General features: G+C 37.2%; 1 protein-coding gene across 3 annotated transcripts in view; it reads right to left on the minus strand.

The window, feature by feature from the left end:
- The window catches only part of ANO4 (anoctamin 4), a 380838-nt gene that overhangs the window by 74884 nt on the left and 284859 nt on the right, over positions 1-21095 (minus strand). For all 3 annotated transcript variants that reach the window (XM_044227349.1, XM_044227348.1, XM_044227346.1), the window contains 3 exons: positions 17453-17587; positions 16351-16447; positions 10869-10929 (listed from right to left, as the gene is read on the minus strand). In XM_044227349.1, coding sequence (XP_044083284.1) covers positions 10869-10929; positions 16351-16447; positions 17453-17587 — 293 coding nt within the window. The remainder of the gene's footprint in view (positions 1-10868; positions 10930-16350; positions 16448-17452; positions 17588-21095) is intronic.

Consider the following 21095-nt stretch of genomic DNA (forward strand, 5'->3'; position numbering starts at 1 on the left):
TAAATGTCACAATCATCTATGTTGAAAATCCTAAGGAATCTATGAGAGCTAGCAGCATTTATAAGTGAGGATATTTATAGGATATGAGGCAAATGTACAAAAGTCAATTGTATTTTTACATATTAGCAATGAGCAACTGGAAATTAACATTATAGAAATAAAACTATTTATGAAAAAATTAAAAATATATTAGTGATAAATTTAACACAATATCCCAAACTATACATTGAAACTAATATAAAATTGCCCAGAGAAATTATGGATCATATAAATAAAAAGTTAAATAATGTTCATAGATAGACATATTTGATATTGACTTTTCAACCTTCCCAAAATGATCTCTTGATTCAACTCTATTACACTCAAAGTATCAACATCTTTTCTGGTAGAAACTGACAAATTGATTCTAAAATATGTATGGAAATTCAAAGTCCCTAATATAGCCAAAACAATGTTTAAAAAGAATAACATTTCAAGGCCCATTATTATGCTACAATAATCAAGAGAGAGTGTTTATTGCCATAAAGGTACACATATCCCAACAAGCAAAAGTCAAGTACTAGACAGCTTCACTGTGGGATTCTACCAAATATTTAAAGAATCAATAATAATCCTTCTCAAATTCTTGAAGAAAAATAGAAGAGGAGGAACCATTTCTTTTTTTTTTTTTTTAAGATTTATTTATTTTAGAGAGAGAGAGAACAAGAATGAGTGAGTGGGGGGAGGGGCAAAGGAAGAGAAACCCAAGCAGATTCCATGCCGGGTGTGGAGCCAGATGTGGGGCTTGATCCCATGACTTGGAGATCATAACCTGAACTGAAATCCAGAGTCAGATCTTAATCGATTGAACCACTCAGGTACCCCTAGGAGGGACCATTTCTAAATTCATTTTGTGAGGCTAGAATTACCCTGATACCAAAACTAGACAAGGATGCCACAATAAAAGAAAACTACAGGCCAATATTGAGACGAACACAGATGCAAAGTCCTCAATAAAATATCAGCAAACCACTGGGTGTTATATGTGTCACCAAATTCTACTCCTGAAACCAATATTACACTATATGTTAACTAACTAGAATTTAAATAAAAACTCAAAAAAAAAAGTAAAAAAAAATACAAATATTAGCAAATCAAACTTAACATTACACTAAAATGATCATTCACTATGATCAAGTGGGATTTATTCCAGGGATGCAAGGGTGGTTCGACATCCATAAATCAATCAACATGATAGACCACATTAACAAAATGAAGGATACAAATCTTATGATCCTCTCAATAGATATGGAGAAAGCATTTGACAAAATTCAAAATCCATTTATGACAAAAACTCTCAACAAAGTGAGTATAAAGGGAATGGACTTCACCTTATTAAAGGTCATGGATGACAAACCTACAACTAATATTATACTCAATGGTGAAAAGCTAGAAGCTTTTCCTCAAAGACAAAGAACAAGACAGGGATGCCCACTCTCACCACTTTTAGCAACATAGTACTGGAAGTCCTAGCCATAACAATTAGTTAAGAAAAAGAAATGAAAGGCATCCTAATTGAAAAGGAAGAAATAAAACTATTATTACTTGCAGATGACACAATATAATGTACAGAAAACCCCAAAGACTCTAGTAAAAAATGGTTAATAAAAAAATTAATAAACAAATTCAGTAAAGTTTCAGGATATAAAATCAACATATAAAATTTATATAAATACATAAATGCATAAAAAAGAATAAAATAGGTAAGAATAAATATATAAGGAGTTTGAAAAATCTGTACACTGAAAACTGTAAGACCACTGATGAAAGAAATTGAAGAAGACACAACTAAATGGAAAGATATTCTATGTTCATGGACTGGAAGAAATACTATTTTTAATATGTCCATAATCTACAGATTCAATGTAATCCCTATCAAAATTCCAATAGCATTTTTCACAGAAACATAAAAAAACTCCTAAAATAATAAGGAATAGCAAGAGACCCTAAATACACAAAGCAATCTTGAGAAAGAAGAACAAGGATAGAAGCATTGCTCTCCCTCACACTACCATATATAGAAACTCTGAATTTTCATTAGAGTAAGTTTATGATCCAAACTGAGGGTTGCTGGGGGGAGGGGGGGTAGAGAGAGGGGGGTGGGGTTATGGACATTGGGGAGGGTATGTGCTATGGTGAGTGCTGTGAAGTGTGTAAACCTGGCAATTCATAGACCTGTACCCCTGGGGATAAAAATATATTATATGTTTATAAAAAATAAAAACTTAATAAAATAATAAAAATAAAATAGGAAAAAAAAGAATAAGTTTATGATCTCATTTATACATGGAGTCTAAACACAAAGAAAGAAACAAAACCCCCAAGTTCATAGGTACAGAAAACAGATTGTGGTTTCCAGAGGTGGGCAAAATGAGTCAAATGGTATAGATTTTTACTATAAAATATACATATTTTGACTATATAATATAAAACTATAAAATAAATGTCCCAAGAATATAATATATAGCATGGTGTCTATAATTAACAGTATGTATTGTTAGTTGCTAAAAGAGTAGATCTCAAAATTCTTTTTTTTTTTTTTTAAGTTAGGGATGTAGTACCTATCCTTTATTTTTTTTTCCAATTTATTTATTTTCAGAAAAACATTATTCATTATTTTTTCACCACACCCAGTGCTCCATGCAAGCCGTGCCCTCTATAATACCCACCACCTGGTACCCCAACCTCCCACCCCCCCGCCACTTCAAACCCCTCAGACTGTTTTAAGATAAAAATCTGTCACAATGTGTGGAAATGGATGTTAACTAGTGTTACTGTGGTTATCATTTTGTAACATATATAAATATTGAATCGCTATGTTGTATACCTGAAACTAATATGTGTCAATTATAGCTAATAAAAATGTCCATTTGCGACAATATGGATGGAACTAGAGTGTATCATGCTTAGTGAAATAAGTCAAGCGGAGAAAGACAACTATCATATGATCTCCCTGATATGAGGAAGTGGTGATGCAATATGGGGGCTTAAGTGGGTAGGAGAAGAATCCATGAAACAAGACAGGATAGGGAGGGAGACAAACCATAAGTGACTCTTAATCTCACGAAACAAACTGTGGGTTGCTGGGGGGAGGGGGGTTGGGAGAAGGGGGGTAGGGTTATGGACTTTGGGGAGGGTATGTGCTTTTGGGTAAATTGGAAGGGGAGGTGAACCATGAGAGACTATGGACTCTGAAAAATAATCTGAGGGGTTTGAAGTGGCGGGGGGTGGGTGGGAGGTTGGGGGTACCAGGTAGTGGGTATTATAGAGGGCACGGCTTGCATGGAGCACTGGGTGTGGTGAAAAAATAATGAATACTGTTTTTCTGAAAATAAATAAATTGGAAAAAAAACCAAAAAAAACAAAACCAAAAACAAACAAAAAAAAATAAAAATGATTTTTTAAGAGTACAAAAGTAGATAAAAAAAAATTCCAGGCGTAGATCCACACATATATGAACAATTGATTTTGAGGAGGAAAAGGATAATCTTTCAGCAAGTGGTACTGGAACAACTGGCTATCCATTTTTTGCAAAGAAAAAGATCTGGCCTTTACTTTTTATATAAAAATCAACTTGAAATAACTCATGAACTTAAATACATGAGTTAAAACTATGACCTTTTTATGAGAAGACACAGAAAAACTCTTAGAGGCCTTGAGTTTGGGTAAGACATCTTAAATAAAAAATTAAATGCACAGACAGAAAAGAAAAAAAGTAAAACCTTTTACTTTTTCAAAAGACACCATTAAGAAGAAACAAATGTATGCCTCAAACTGGGAAAAAATATTTGAAAAAAATATATAAAGAACGCTTTTAACTTAAAAATAAGAAAACCAATAACAAATGGGCAACAAACTGAACAAACACTTCACCAAAGATGGGCAGATTTGAAATAGACTAATGAAAACATGTTCAACATCACTAGTCATTAGGGAAATGCAAATTAAAATCACAATGAGATACTACACATCTACTAGAAATATAGCAATGATACAGACTGATAATTCCAAGTTTGTGAGAATGTGGAACACCTGAACTCTTACATAATGTTACTGGGAGTGCAAATGATACAGGCATTTAAAAAACAATTTCTTATAAATTTAGAAACTTATCCTAAGATCAAGCAATGCTACTCCTAGTTATTTTCCCAAGAGAAATAGATACAAAGACTTATGCAAATATGCAAAAAGTTTTTAATATACAATGATTCTGTTTATTTTTTAAGAGCTAAAAGCTGGACTGGATCCAAATATTCATTAATTAGTAAATAGGTATATACCTTTTAGTATATCCAGGCAGTGATGCACTATTCTGTACTAAAAAGGAATAGACTACTGACATATGCAACAACATAAGTGAATCTCAGTCACATTAACCTTAGTGAAAAAAGCCAGACACAAATTGCTAAATATTGAATGATTCTATTTTCATGAGATTCTAAAACAGGTGAAACTATAGTGGTAGAAAGCAGGTTAGAGGTTGCCAAGCAACTCACTGTAAAGTCATGAGGAAATTTTCTGGAGGATAAAAATGTTCTATTTCATCATTATGGTGATGGTTAAGTGACTACGTACAATTTTACAGGCTATGTCAAATGTATATTTAAAGTTGCTGGATTTTATGAAAATTACACCTAAATAAAGCTGATAAAACTTCCCATAATCCCCTCACCCTGAGAAAACTACCATTACTATCGTGGCATAATCACTTTGTTTTCATTTGTATTTACTATACCCAAAGTCATATTTATTTATGTACTTTATATCCTGTATTTACCAATTTGTAAAATACAATCTTTGTGTTCTATTACTTGTTTGAAAGACTCATTTTTTAAAAAGATTTTTATTTACTCATTTGGCAGAGCAATACCAAGAGAGGGAATACAAGCAGGGGTTGGTGGGAAAGGGAGAAGCAGGCTTAATGACTGAGCCACCCAGACACCCTATGAAAGACTAATTTTTAATGGCTGCTTCTAATTTCCTTAGTGATTCTTCTGTTATTGGATATTTATTTTGCCTATTATAAATAACTGAAACTAGGAAAACACCTTTATGTATAAGGTTTTTATTCTGTGATTTAGATCTTTTCTAAAGCTGAATCTGCATAATATTTTGACTGAATATTGGAACAGCCTTCCAAGTGACCCATTTTCACTCCTCTCTTGCTGTTGCCAGAATTACTTCCCAAACACAACTGATGATGTCATTCTCCAACTTACAACTTCAGTTGGCCGTCTGTTGACTACAGAGTGAAGACATGGTTCCCTGTTGAAATACAAATGTCTTACGATAAACAAACCTCAGCCCTCAACATATTCTATGTTACAGGTTGAACTGTGTCTCCCATAAAAGTTATGTTGATGTTTCAACAAAGCCCTAACCTCAGAATATGACCTTATTTGGAAATAAGGTAATTGCAGATTAACTATTTAAGATGAAATCATACTGGAGTAGGATGGGCTCTTGATCCAATGCAATTTAGTGTCCTTGTAAGAAGATGGCTATGTGAAGACACAGAAACACAGGAAGAATGCAGGTGAAGATGGAGACAGAGATTGGAGTGATGTACCCACAAGCCAAGGAGTATCAAGGATTGCTCACTGTCTTAAGAATCCAGGAAAGAGACATGGGACAGTTGACCCCTCAGGGCCCTCAAAAAGAACTGACACTTTTCATACTTTGATTTTTGACTCAGAACAGTGAGAGAATAAATTTTTGTTATTTTAAGCCACCCAACTTGTGGTCCTCTGTTACAGCACTCCTAGGAAACTAATATATACTACATGTCCCTATCACACTGAGTGGCCTTCCTTTTCAGAACCTAGCCCACACTGTTCTCAGTTCAGAATGTTTTCCACACCTCCCTCCAAACCCACTCCTTTGCTTGGCAAACTTAAGACTTGGTTTCAGGATTTCCTTTTGGATGAAACCATTTCTGCTTTTCCTTTTGGCTTCAGGAAGCTGGCAGCATGGATCCTCATTTTCCCATTGTAAATAGGACTTGATATCCTACTCTATAATTACCAACTCTCCTTCAACATCCAATGAGATTTTTGAGAGCAGAGATCACATCTTACTCCTTTTTGTATACCCACTACCAAGTGATAGTGAGAATGCACTCTCTACTGAGTCATGAAATCTTAACACATCCTACAAAAGGTTCATGACATAGAATACAAACTTTGGGATGACTTGAGTCAGGCAGACCAGGTTGGGACTAAAATCCAGACTCCATCACTTAGCAGTTGCTGGGTAATCTTGGCCAAATTGCATAAGCTCTCTGAACCTCAAAATGTTCATCTATAAGACAGAGATTATAATTTCTTTCTGGTGGGTTATAAGAAATAGGTTAGGTGTCATATGTGACTACACCTACAGAACTAATAGCCATTTAGTAAATATAGATATATTTTAAATTATATAATCACTATATTTTGTTGGACATATATATAAGTCTAGAAAGATAAAATTAGTGTAAATATCTAGAAATAAAAGGAAATTATTATAAAACTTATTTTCAAAAATGAGATATATTTCACTTACAAATTACTGATAGAAGCATTAAAGAATCTTTGAATTTCCATTAAAATAACCACAATCTTGTTAGTTTGATAGGAGAAAATTGAGGACTTTGATATGTTTATTTACTGAAGGCAATTTAATTTTTGGCAATGAAAGTAAAAGGAAAAGAAAAAAGAAAAAGGAGGAAAAAACCCAGAAATGAAGAAAAGAGAAAGATAATCTGATTCCTGACAAGTCTCTGCCAACATCTAGCTCCTTAATGACTCATTTTTTTTTTTCCCCTTAGGGAGAAAAGCTAATTTTGGCCATAATTGTTCTGTCTCTTGAATCGTTCTGAGCAAAAATGAACATTGAGGAAAGAGCCACACTGTAGTTTGGGCCCACAGCCCTAGGCTCACAGTATACCTTAAGGGTCCCCGGGAGGCCCTTCTATCACAAAGGTAGTAGTAGGGTTTTGTCACGCTTTTAACCCCATACAAAGGCCCTTCCCAGCTGCTGCAGACTGGTTCCAAGTGGAGCCCTAGTTTTTCTCTGGTGAACACACAAAGCAAAAGGCAACAAAACAAACACATCAACCCTGTCCTTCAGAAGTCTTGTAAACCACTCACATCTGTTCTCAACATCTCTGTATCCGGCAATTTCCCCCAAATAAAGTGCATTTGTTTTCTTAAATGTAACTTGTCAATCATAAAAGATGAATCTGGGACCATTAAACTGAGATCCATTAGAACTGACACACTTTTATAGAATATCACCATTGCAAAACAGCATAAATGGAGCTTGGGACAAGTTTAATAGTCCTTTAAGTTTAGATCTCTGAAGCAGAAGTAAATAGGGTTATAAACAGTACATGAACTAGCAAGAGAGTGTAGAAGCTAAGATTCCCCAATTTGACTCCTGGCTTTGCCACTTTCAAGCTACTTTCCCAGCTTCCTCATCTATCACATAAAGATAATTATAGTATCTTCCTCAAGTGTTGCTATAAAAATTAACTGAGATGATTCTATATAATGCATAGGATTGTATCTAGCAGATAGTATGCCCTTAATAAGTAGTAGGCTATTATTACAGCTGTTATTATTGGCCATTCCAGATTTTTTTTTTTTTAAGACTTTATTTATTTGACAGACAGAGATCACAAGTAGGCAAAGAGGCAGGTAGAGAGAGAGGAAGGGAAGCAGGCTCCCTGGTGAGCAGAGAGTCCAATGGAGGGCTTGATCCCAGGACCCTGAGATCACAACCTGAGCTGAAGGCAGAGGCTTTAACCCACTGAGCCACCCAGGCACCCCTCGCCATTCCAGATTTCTGCAAAAAGCATAGACTCATCTAAAATGAAACATCTGGGGTAATTCGTCCTTTTTTCTCAAACTATCACATTTCTGGGAACCATACAAGATTTAAGCAGTAACTTGTCAACTAAGACAAAGCAATTCAGAGGATGAATTATTCCAGGCTTGCCTTGCCTGGAGTGGCCCTAAAATGTTCCCTTCTGCCCAAAGGTTATTACAGTACATCCATCAGATTCTTACTGGATACTCTCCAAGGCCCAAGGACTGTCAAATCTCTAATCCACCCACTTGCAACTCAGAAGTTACTCAGCCTCATGTTCCACGCAGCCACCACCAATCAATGAGGTTGGTAAGGATAAAATACAGCAATTTGTTATCACCAGAACAAGACACTACAACCTTTAAAGAAGGTTTGTAATCTCCTTTATGATGGTGGTACTGGATGAGGAGTAAGGGAGATGATGACCTCTGCCCTTTAGACAAATTCATTATACCAGAATTTCATTTCTCTACAGTCTCAGAAGATAAACCGGGAGGAGAAAACATTATTTCAGTCAAAATTGGTTAAATACTAAAGTGGGGAAAGGAGTTTAGTGTATTAATTCTTCCAATAAATTACTCTCTATACATAAGAATAAACTCATTACATAGTAGACCCATGGCCTAAAGCAGATCTGCCCAGTGGGTATGTGAGGGATGATTATAGATATGTAAGAGGTAGTAAAACCTTCATCTCATGGGACAGGTAAGGTAGAGGTACTCAGGACAGTATCATGCACATAATGTACATCAGTATGCTGTGCAAATAGTATTTCATATGCGTGCCATGACTGGGAAGAGTTTGAGAATCACTGGTTTAGTAAATGAATACATTTTATAAAGTATTCTCAATTGTAACTATGGCAAAACTTCAGCACTGGGTGGCTTATTATACTTCTATCATGGTTGCAAATACGAAGATGTTCTAGAAAAATCCTACATACGTTCTTAATCTGAGAGCTCAGTCCCATAATCAAAATTCCGTTATGATTAGCTTCCTTTGTTTGCAAGGGAAAGAAATGCACATGCGCTAAGGTATAGCACAGATAATGAAGACTTTTCACAAGTACTGTCAAGGGAGGCAAGAACCCCAAGGGAATTAAAAGACTGAGCCTATTTAGAAAAAGATGCAGAAGCTAGCAGTTTGAGAGACTCCAGCCATAAGAGATTCTAAATCTTTACCCCGATATTATACTAATAACATGACTTAGCTATGTTCTTTCTTTCTCTTTGAGGGACTGTCCTGAATTTTTCTTCTGGTTGGCTACCAGTGAGTTCTGGACCCTTTATAGTTTGCTTTTGCTTATGTCTAGGTTCTGGTTTCTCATAACTTCAACTTGTTCTTAATTTCTCCTGATCCCTGCTTCTACCTCACAGTCCATCTCAATTTCCTTCTTTCAGCCCCCTTCCTCTTCTGTCTGGATTTTTTCTGTGTCAACTCCTACTGTTAACTCCCTGTCTCTCTTCACACTTTTCCATACACATGTTTGAGAATAGGCTGTGGGTGATCTTTCCAGTGTCTTTTCATATAGAATCTCAGGTCTTTTTCTAAGCTACTTACTATATTATGGTTTGACTAAGGTCTTGGGTTCAATGCCCACTGACTGAGAGGGGCTGGAGTCATGGGTTTCAAGACATGTTCCTTCAACAGAGCTGTAGTGGGAGAGGCAATTTTCCTTTGAAGATCTCTAGGCAGGGAAGACAGAATATACCTAGAACAAGTCACCTCAGGAGGGAACAAGGTTTTTATATTTTCACTTGTCAAAGAGACCATTTATACATCCTGTCTTAGAAAGAAACCCTTTTGATAATTTGCTTCTCTATCCCTTCTCTCTTTTCTTTTTCCCATCCATGCATCCATGTATCCATCCATCCATCCAACAAATATGAATCTGTCTTCAAAATAAGTGTATGAAATTGCCAATAACCGTAACGATCCTTGAGGAACATGAACCTACTAGGGAAGATAAATTGTGTATGCATATCATTTTAAGTGTCCAAAGAATGCCAGAAATAAAATGTTACAAAGTTTGAAGGATGAAGATCACAATTCAGCTGGTATTTGAAAGATAGAGAAGATCTGATATTCAAACATAAAGAACAGACTTAAAAAGCAACATGAGCCTAACCCTTGAGTTAGCAGAGTTTTGCAACATCAAAACAGGTTCTGGCATCCTAAATTCTAGAAGAAGTGCATAATAATTGTGAAAAATTCAAACCAAAGTAAAAATATATAGTGTAAAAATCTGTCTTTCATCCCTGCTCACTTACCATTTCCAAACTGGTAGGGGAACTTCTCTTCAAAAGTAACCACCATTAACTGTTTACTCTAACTTTGTCCAGACTCTTTTTTGTACTACTAAATCAAAACATTATAATGATTTGATGAGAAAGAGACTAAGAAACCCATTTTACAAAGAAGTAGGGTAAGTACTTTCTTTGGGTTAAGAAATTCTTTAAGTGAATGTTCCATCATACCTTGTTATTATGAGAGCTCTGGACCTTAGCTGATCTAGAAGAACTCAATTCTGTTTTTTAAGTAGCCCTTATTTTTTGGGGGGTCATTTTAGCCAAAACTGGAAGGAAGCCAGTGGTGAGCACTCATACATTCGCTGGATGAAAAGATTCCACTTACAACAGAAAGTCCTGTATACTTCTATGAGTACTTAGATCTTTACCACACTTTTTGACATACTATAAGGTTAATTTTTTCTCCAACAGGAGGTGAATTTTACTTTAATAATGGGATGTTGATGAAACTGTTGAAGGTTTAAGAGAAATCAGATGTATTTCTCCTCTATGACATTACTTTTTAAATAAACTAAGTGTATTTTTTATCAGCTCATATCTAATAGAATGGCCAGATGAAATTACTTGAGACTTTTCCTTTCATAGCCACATGACAAAGTCAGATTTCTGAAGGAACTTATTATAGAGAAAATAAGGGGAACTCAAATTACATGGATACAGAACACTTACCCCAGACTGCCATGAAAACAGCAAAGAAGACAGTGGCTCCATTGTCAAAGAGGTGGGTTACCTAGGAACATTATGAATTACAGTTAAACTAGTTTCTCATATACTATATTTCAATTCACTTTTTTTTCAGATTTTGTAAAAAAATAAATGAGTTTTGCAGGGTTTCTTTGGGAGATATTCCTTTTGGATCATAATCAAGAAGGGGGTTCATCCCTTGTCCTCCATGCTATTTTTTATGCTCCACAAATAAGTGAAACCATATGATAATTTACTCTCTCTGCTTGACTTATTTCACTCAGCATAATCTCTTCCAGTCCCGTCCATGTTGCTACAAAAGTTGGGTATTCATCCTTTCTTATGGAGGCATAATACTCCATAGTGTATATGGACCACATCTTCCTTATCCATTCATCCGTTGAAGGGCATCTTGGTTCTTTCCATAGTTTGGTGACCGTGGCCACTGCTGATATAAACATTGGGGTACAGAAGGGAATTTGGATAAATTGGAAGGGGAGGTGAACCATGAGAGACTATGGACTCTGAAAAACAATCTGAGGGGTTTGAAGTGGCGGGGGGGGTGGGAGGTTGGGGTACCAGGTGGTGGGTATTATAGAGGGCACGGCTTGCATGGAGTACTGGGTGTGGTGAAAAAATAATGAATAATGTTTTTCTGAAAATAAATAAATTGGAAAAAAAATACAAAAAAAAAAGAGAAGGGGGTTCATCCAACTATGAAGTAGTTTGGATATGCAAAAGAGAATTTGTTCCCTTTATGTGGGCATCACGTGGCTGAACATTTATCAGTAGCCCCAATAGTGCTAAGAACTTACTTTTATGCACCATAAATACTGTTATAAGTGGACATATGGTTATACTTACTATATTTAAGACTAGGGAGGTATTATTGTTGCTGCTTTAAAGACTTCTGATTCCTATTTTTAATGGCTCATTTATTCACTTTGAAAACATGCCTATTTTGTTTGTGTATTTTTGGGCAAACATTTTCTGGGATGCCCTCTGGATTTTAATATTACAAAGAAAAGAGAGTGGATCATTAACAAAATCCATTTCCACATTTATTAAAGCTTCAGGTAATCACTGTATTTACCCATTATACATTACACAAAGACAGCTATCAAAAACTTTATTGCTAGATAATATATTCTATCACAAACACCACAGCAGAAAGCAAAGATATTCATCCTGCAAAACTGCTATGCTCATTTCAGGATAAATCACACCAATGCCATACTAAATTGAAATGATGATTGATACATTCATAAAGCACAACCTTTTTTGGATGCTCTATAGCTCTCTATAAAACATACTTTACCGTCCCTTGGAGAGTGTGCCAACTATAAACAGGTCTTTTCCTGTTATATCAGAGTGTGAAGTATTTCAAAATTTTCCAAAAGTTTATGCCTTCTTTTTATCTGAACATAGGAGAGATGAGCAGCATTCAAATACCAAATGTAGACAGAAGGCAAAAGCTAATTTATTTCATATGCCAGAGGGAGTGTTAAATTGTATTGTATATTGTATTAATGCACCAAGCATTAAATCAAGCCTGAGAGTTCCAGGGTATATGGCTGGTCTGTGCTCTCTATCAGGGTATTTGCAGGGAGTTGGTGGAAGTTGTGGCCTGTACCATCAGTGGAGATGATGGAATGAGTTGCGGTGGTCATTGTTTTTGGCTGTTCACCTTACCTTTCTTCCTTATCTTGGTAATAGATGTCTCTCATGTAGGTCACTGGGGGGCAAGTGGCTCAAACAGAATTAATTAGAGTCCTTCCTGGGACTGACAGACAAACATTTGGAGAGAGACATTTTTTCTGCTGCAATTACTTGGGAATATGTGAATCAGGAGGGGTGAGTTAGTAAGGACTTCTGGTTCCTATAAAATGGTAAGTTAAAATAGATTGAGGGCTCCCTTTGCCAAAATAAACCCTAGAGAAGCAATATAGTAGATTCTGGGAACTAGCAAAACACAAAAACAAGACTGTGAGAAACCCCAGGGGAGATGGAAAGTTGCCTTGATTGTGTGTGTGTGTGTATGTGTGTGTGTGTGATGGAGGTGGTGGTATACAGGGAGAGTTAGTGGCAGTTTCCAAGCAGACTGGGAACTTAGCTTGGAGCAATACACAAGTCCTACTCCAGCCTCTCCCTCAGTGGTCATTGGAAAATTAGTGTCTCCCACCAAATCAGCTACAACAGGCCAAACCACAGGGGCTGGTTCTTGGGGTATTATCGTGGATGTTCAGACTTCTGCCTTATTGAGGAGATGAGAAGGTGCAGCATGGCCATAAGCTGTCCTCCGGTATTCTCTCCTCACTCCAGCTCCTCTTAAACTCCAGGGTTGGTAGATTGCAGTCAAGGGAGAGTGGCTTCACCTAATTCTGTTTTATTCCTGGCTGAGTTAAAAATGAAACACTGACCAAACAAGTCCTCTGGAAAAGTGCAGCGCACGGTGGTGCCTGGGCACACTGTCTTCTCCTTTCTTTAAACTCTCCAGGTCTGAGAGCTGAATGCCTGGCCTCTGACCATTACCCAAAGTGGCTGACACCTCCAGGGGACAAACACGCACAGGTCAAAATAATGAAGTATGGGGGGAAGACAGCTGACTCCAAAGAATTCCAAACTAGGCAATGCACATGTTTTGAAACAGACATTCTGTAACCAGTGTTACAGCAATGTAACCAGCAGACCAAGCATTTTTTTTTACCTATATATTTTTTCCAATTTATTTATTTTCAGAAAAACAGTATTCATTATTTTTTCACCACACCCAGTGCTCCATGCAAGCTGTGCCCTCTATAATACCCACCACCTGGTACCCCAACCTCCCACCCCCCCCCTTCAAACCCCTTAGACTGTTTTTCAGAGTCCATAGTCTCTCATGGTTCACCTCCCCTTCAATTTACCTAAATTCCCTACTCCTCTCTAACACCCCTTGTCCTCCATGCTATTGGTTATGCTCCACAAATAAGTGAAACCATATGATAATTGACTCTCTCTGCTTGACTTATTTCACTCAGCATAATCTCTTCCAGTCCCGTCCATGTTGCTACAAAAGTTGGGTATTCATCTTTTCTGATGGAGGCATAATACTCCATAGTGTATATGGACCACATCTTCCTTATCCATTCATTCAACAGACCAAGCATTTTTAAAAAGCAAAAAAACATGCTTAAAGAGATGAAGAAGATAGAAGACTCATATTGTGGCAGTCAGCAGCCAGCTTCCCGATCATGTGAGGAGAACTTCTCTTCAGAAGGATCATGTGGACAGGGGGCCAAAAAGGGACATCTGAGGCCTGGAGGACCAGGTTAAGCCTGGAGGCCCTTGTTCTCAGAGAGCGTGAGCTATTCCAGTCTATTTTCCAGTGAAATGAGCCCATAAGTCCCTTTCCACTTATGCCAATTTGAGGTGGGTTTCTGACCTAACAAATGTAAAAGGTGGTGATAAAGCATTCCTGACCAGCAGAACAGCCGTTGTTTGATTGGACCTGGGCTCTGACTGGATCTAATATCCCTATGTATCCTCAACCCCGTGAAGTTTGTTTAGCATTTCTAATAAGAGCTTCTAAAGGAAACTCCATAGAACTTCAATTCTTTCATCTGAGACATTTTTTTAGCTTTTATTTTAGTAAGTTTTTTAAGGTACTACCAACTCTAAAATCCAGAATATAAACATCTTGTAGCCTCAGTATGGCACAATGATTATGTTTTGTAGTCAGATAAACCAAGGCCTAGCCAACTGTTTCTGTGTGACCATGGATGAGTAATTTTACCTCTGAATAAAATGAGAGTAATCACATCTATCTTGAAGTAATAACATCTATCTTGAAATGAGAGTAATAACATCTATCTTGCTGTAAGGATTAGAAATAAAATGTAGGTTGCCTAGCTACTTTTGTATCTATAGCCTAGCTATTATTATAATCATGATTATTCTAGATCTTACATTCGTTAGGATAACTGCTTAACTACCTCCTATAAAATTGAGCACTCTGAACTATCCATGATGATCCTTTTAGGGAATTATTGCGGATCTCTTAAGAGAGAACTTCATTCAAGGCATATCTTTCCACGTAAAAAACAAAGAGCCCCAGACAACACTAACAACAAAAGACTGGGTTTCTGAGATTCCAGAAAGCAGAATTCTTGCACCTGAGTCATTCAAGCTCAATGATGATCTCATGATCTTTAAACAAGATTATATTACTGAGAAAATTCTTTTGATTCTCACCAAATCTGTATTTCCCAAGCTCGTTCTGTTAAATTTTCCTCACTCACTCGGGTCTATCTGTACGTTCTCCAAAGGTGGGGAGAGTATTTCGTGCATTTTTGGTCTCCCGCAGCAGGTGTGCACATCTTTCTAAGATCACAGCTGCCTGCTGTGGCTTGGGCTCTGCACGCGTAGACTGGCCACCTGCAGTGCTATAGATATCATGGATGGGTGGGCTCCTGGGCTGTCTCTCAAATGTTCTCTCATTTAAAACAAGCAAAACTCTGCCATACCAACAGTATAATTAAATAGATCCAAGCTGCAGGGATTGCAGACATGCAGTAAAGTCTGCCAACCCTTCTTGTATCTGAAATCAGGGCAAGTTGACAGGTAGTGGTCTTGGAAAAGTCCTCAACAGCCTGTACTCCAGCTATTGCTTTGTATTAGTGACCCAGCCCATAAGTAAAAAATAAGGAATTCTATGAATGTGTCTAAAATTTTAATAAAATAAGGCATAACATGAAGTAACATATAATATGATATATGATATAATATGACATAATGATGCTATGTATTTTTTTTCAAATTATTTTTTCCACATATGTATTATATTAGTATCTTTTTCAGTCTTCATGACAAGCCATGGGACAGAGAAGGCAGGTGTCACTGCCCGCATTTTAGAGATGAGAAAGCTCAGCCTCAAAGAAACTGTCCATGTGCACGGTCAGGGAGGCATGTAGTTGAACTAGTCCTGAATCTAAATTTTTTTGGACAATAACAATAATGAAAGAGGAAGATGATGGTGGCTCTCATTTGCTAAGATCTTACCATCTGCTGAGTACTTTGCTCAGTATACACTTTAGAACAATCGAGTGAAATAAGCATCATGTTCTCCACTTTGCAGATAAGAAAACAATGGCTCAGAGAGGTCAATAACTTATTCTGGGACTGACAAATGGTAAAGAGCAACGTCAAGATCTGAGTCTTTCTCTGACTCCAACAACTGTATTTTTTCAGTGTGCACACTGCAGCCTCCTCTGATGAAGATCAGAGCTAATACATTTAAAATACATATACAGTAAAAAACATATTTGAATTAGAATGCCAAATGATAGAGGTAACGTTAACTCTCTCTTACAACATAAACTCGAGACTCACAGACTAGAAATGACAAAGAGAATATAGTTACCCTCTGTTCCTTGGGAAAATGTATAAAAAATTCAATGTACCAAAAGTGCTGCAGATTTGAAATTACCTTGGCATAAACACAGCTGTCTGACAGCCTCATGAATGGACAGTATTTATCGCACACAGGACACATGATGATATCTGTAGCTTGGCAGACTTCTTTACTGGAAAAGAGAACAGAAAAGGACTGCTTTTTAATGACAGAAGAGCGTGTTTTCCCCTCCAATTTCACCAGAGTCCTTAATCACTAAATAAGACTCAGTAGATTATTGTCCTTACAATCTTCCTAGCCTTATCTCTTATTAAAGTAAACAAGTGCTTGCACATTTTAATAATTTGATAAGCCTACTTATTTATGAGGTTGTTTCTTGGTTTTACATTTTAAAAAGTTACACACTGAAAAATACATGAAGCATAACACTGGATGCTATACCCTAAATGAAACAAAAGTCATTCACAACACTGTAGAAATTTGAAGCAATTTCGTTCTGAATTATAGGAACAACCAGGTACCTAAAAGTGCCTGCCTCAATCTCCATGTGCATGATAAGTGAAAACTAATAATGGAGGGATAAATAAAAGTGTGATGCATTAGTTCTATGGGAAAACTACATCCCTATTAACAATTCCACCAGAGTAAAATATTTTTACAAGTGGGTAAATCAATCAATCACTTTTACTTTTGCAATCACTTTTAAAAGCTACTTTTATTATTTAAGATCATTGTCCAGCCTGGCAATAAAATCTCTATGAATACCTTAAACTATATTCTGGTGAGAGAGCTGAAATAATCCTCAACACTGAATCATTCTCAAGACATCAACAAGTTGGTAAGATGTTTTTCTGGCTCAGGTTTAAAGGGTCCTTGTAAAAACACAGAATTCATAAAAAAGGATTATTAGCCCACTATTTTGCAGGATTAGCAAAAAGAAAGTGGACACACAGTGGCTTATATGTCCATAAATGTAAATTTTGCTTCCCTGGTAAGAAGATTACAGCAGCATGGGCAATAAATGGAAGATCTAGTACGAGCCTTCTGAATTTTTCCCAGGAGTGACTGAGAATGAAGTTAGATGGAAGAGAAGTCCTACAATCTGGGAACATCCCGAAAGCACCACCACCCACCACTACATAGAAGCAAAGGCAGGCTTACCCAGAGCTCCCCGTACCTGACTTGGCAGTGATCCAGAGTAATGACTCCATACAAGAAGACAAACAATCCAATGAAGGCCGCTGGGAAGAGCATGCCAGTGTACCAGCCCAACCAGGCAAAATACAACCCAATCTTCTCTCCAAAGTACCGCCTGTTTAAGACACAGGAGCCTCACAAATCAAAGTGAAGTGTGTAGAGTTAGGCATTATAATACTTTGCTCAGTCATGTTACTTTGTAGTGGCCTTGCTGATAACACAGGCATCCAAGAGAAGAGAGCACTTGACCAAACTAAGGCTCGGGCTTTAATTTCTTCTCCTATCACTATATATCAGAAATAGAATGCACCCTTCCATAAAAGAACATGATTCTATACAAGCTTGTTCTGAGAACACAGAATAAACCTGTGCCCATTCGGGAAGATACAACACTTACGACTACAGAACCAGGAGAATCTGAAGTGGTGGTGACAACACACCATCTCATCTTTGCTGTTTCTGAGTGTGTGCTGGTTTGTAACACATGTATTATCCTTACATATATCTTTAACAATAGGAAACAGTTATTACAAAAAATTGTAAACACCTCTTTCAATATTTTGTAGCTTTTCTTTTCTTTTTTTTTCCAATTTATTTATTTTCAGAAAAACAGTATTCATTATTTTTTCACCACACCCAGTGCTCCATGCAAGCCGTGCCCTCTATAATACCCACCACCTGGTACCCCAACCTCCCACCCCCCCTGCCACTTCAAACCCCTCAGACTGTTTTTCAGAGTCCATAGTCTCTCATGGTTCACCTCCCCTTCCAATTTACCCAAATTCCCTACTCCTCTCTAACGCCCCCTGTCCTCCATGCTATTTGTTATGCTCCACAAATAAGTGAAACCATATGATAATTGACTCTCTCTGCTTGACTTATTTCACTCAGCATAATCTCTTCCAGTCCCGTCCATGTTGCTACAAAAGTTGGGTATTCATCCTTTCTGATGGAGGCATAATACTCCATAGTGTATATGGACCACATCTTCCTTATCCATTCATCCACTGAAGGGCATCTTGGTTCTTTCCATAGTTTGGCGACTGTGGCCATTGCTGCTATAAACATTGGGGTACAGATGGCCCTTCTTTTCACGACATCTGTATCTTTGGGGTAAATACCCAGGAGTGCAATTGCAGGGTCGTAGGGAAGCTCTATTTTTAATTTCTTGAGGAATCTCCACACTGTTCTCCAAAGAGGCTGCACCAACTTGCATTCCCACCAACAGTGTAAGAGGGTTCCCCTTTCTCCACATCCTCTCCAACACATGTTGTTTCCTGTTTTGTTAATTTTGGCCATTCTAACTGGTGTAAGGTGATATCTCAATGTGGTTTTAATTTGAATCTTTTTAAGATGTTTACAACACTTGAATCACAAGATATTAGAAAGAAAAGAACTCTACAGAGATTCAAAATGATTGATACGGAGAACAACTTTTCTAAGTGATGATTTTTCACAAGTTTCAACATCTACCTCAGTAAATATTTTTCTGAGACTAACCAGTCTGCCTAGTGCCTTGAAGTGTACAAAGTTAAGGAATGTTTGGGGAATTCTTTGCTTTTTCTTTCTCAAACACATTAATAATATAATTGACTTATGTTAGAATACAACCCAAGTTGTGCTTTCTATGCCTCTCAAGTGCTAGATTTCATTAGTTAGAAGTTAATTACTTTTTAGTCTAATATAAGAATATTCTAATATTTTTTCATTCTCATTCTAAATAAATGTTGCTGACCACCTGTTTCCAAACCCTGGCTTCTGCTTTCCTCTTAGAATGTCCAATAATTCCCAAAAGCTCTGAAAGGTGGACTAAAGATTATTTATCCTATCTTCCACTGTGACCCAACAGAAACTTGCCACTCTCTGAAGACTTTTCCAATGTACATTCAAATAAACAGATATATTCTTTTATTCATCCAACAAATAAAAATATAAGTTTCATGTGACAAATATTGTGCTAGGAACTGAGGATACAAAATCAACTTGGTCTCTGCTCTTGTGCAGCTCACAGGCTGACAGAGTAGACAGACATCAATCAATTAAAGAAATAAGTTTATAATTAGAACACTGGGAAAAGGGCTACAAAAGGAGAGGAACACAATTCCCCAAGTGTATCAACCAAGACCATGTGACCACCCTACATGGGGAAGACTTCTATGAGGAGGTGACTATTAACTAGGTAGACAGGGGACAGGATCAAGTGTTTCCAGCCGAGGAACCATAAGTATAAAAGACTCTGTGGCAGAAGGGACCAGGTGAAATAAGGGCAGTGTGTCCAGTGCACCGATAACAAGAGATGGGCTGATGAGGCAGGCGGAGGCTGGGCCTTGGTGAATCTTATAAACCATGCTAAATGCATTGATCCTTGTTTTGAGAGAATGGAAAAATCATAAGAGAGTTTTAACATTCAAAGGAAATAATCAGATTTAATTAAAAATTATTCTATTTTTTAAATTATATTCTGTTAGTCACCATACAGCACATCATTAGTTTTTGATGTAGTGATCCTAATTCATTGTTTGCATATAACACTCAGTGCTCATGCAATACACACCCTCCTTAACACCCGTCACTGGGCTAACCCATCCACCCACTTCCTCCCCTCTAAAACCCAGTTTGTTTCTCAGGGTCCATAGTCTCTCATGGTTTGTCTCCACCTCTGATTTCCCCTCCTTCATTTTTCCCTTCCTTCTCCAAATGTCTTCCATGCTATTCTTTATGTTCCACAAATAAGTGAAACCATATGATAATTGACTTTCTCTGCTTGACTTATTTCACTTAGCATAATCTCCTACAGTCCATCCATGTTGTTACAAAAGCTGGGTATTCATCCTTTCTGATGGCTGTGTATATATTTTATATATGGACCACATATTCTTTATCCATTCATCTGTTGAAAGGCATCTCAGCTCTTTCCACAGGTTGAATATTGTGGACATTGCTGCTATAAACATTGGGGTGCATATGGCCCTTCTTTTCACTACATCTGTATCTTTGGGGTAAATTCCCAGTAGCGCAATTGGTGGATCACAGAGTAGTTCTAATTTTAATTTTCTGAGGAACCTCCACACTGTTTTCCAAAGTGGCTGTACCAACTTGCCCTCCCACCAACAGTGTATGAGTATTCTCCTTTCTCTGCAGCCTCTCCAACATTTATGTTTCTTGCCTTGTCAATTTTATCATTCTAACTGGTGTAAGGTGGTATCTCAATATGGTTTTGATTTGAATTTCCCTGATACTAAAAAGATCACTCTATTTGGAGGGTAGAGAATGGATTGGAAGGGACCAGAGTAGAAAAAGGGAGACCAATTATGGGACAACAGCCATCATCCAGGTTATTAGGTGAAGGAGGCTGTATGGTTGAGGAGCTTCTGGGGTGTGGCCTGAATTAAGAGTCATGGAGGAAGCGAAATCTGTAGGACAAGAGCTATTTAAGAGTTGATATTTCCTAGATACTCCACAGCATTGTTCTATTGGAAAATTGCTTATGTTTTTCATCTTCCTTCCTTTGGCCTATACAAATCTTACTCTCTTCCAGGCTCAGCTCTACAGAACCTTCCACAGAAGTGCCAACCCATATCTATCCTTTCCATTTTTCCAAACTTTTATTAAACTAATCACAC

Source organism: Neovison vison, chromosome 12 (assembly GCF_020171115.1).
Source record: "Neovison vison isolate M4711 chromosome 12, ASM_NN_V1, whole genome shotgun sequence".
In the NCBI taxonomy this organism is placed as follows: domain Eukaryota; kingdom Metazoa; phylum Chordata; class Mammalia; order Carnivora; family Mustelidae; genus Neogale; species Neogale vison.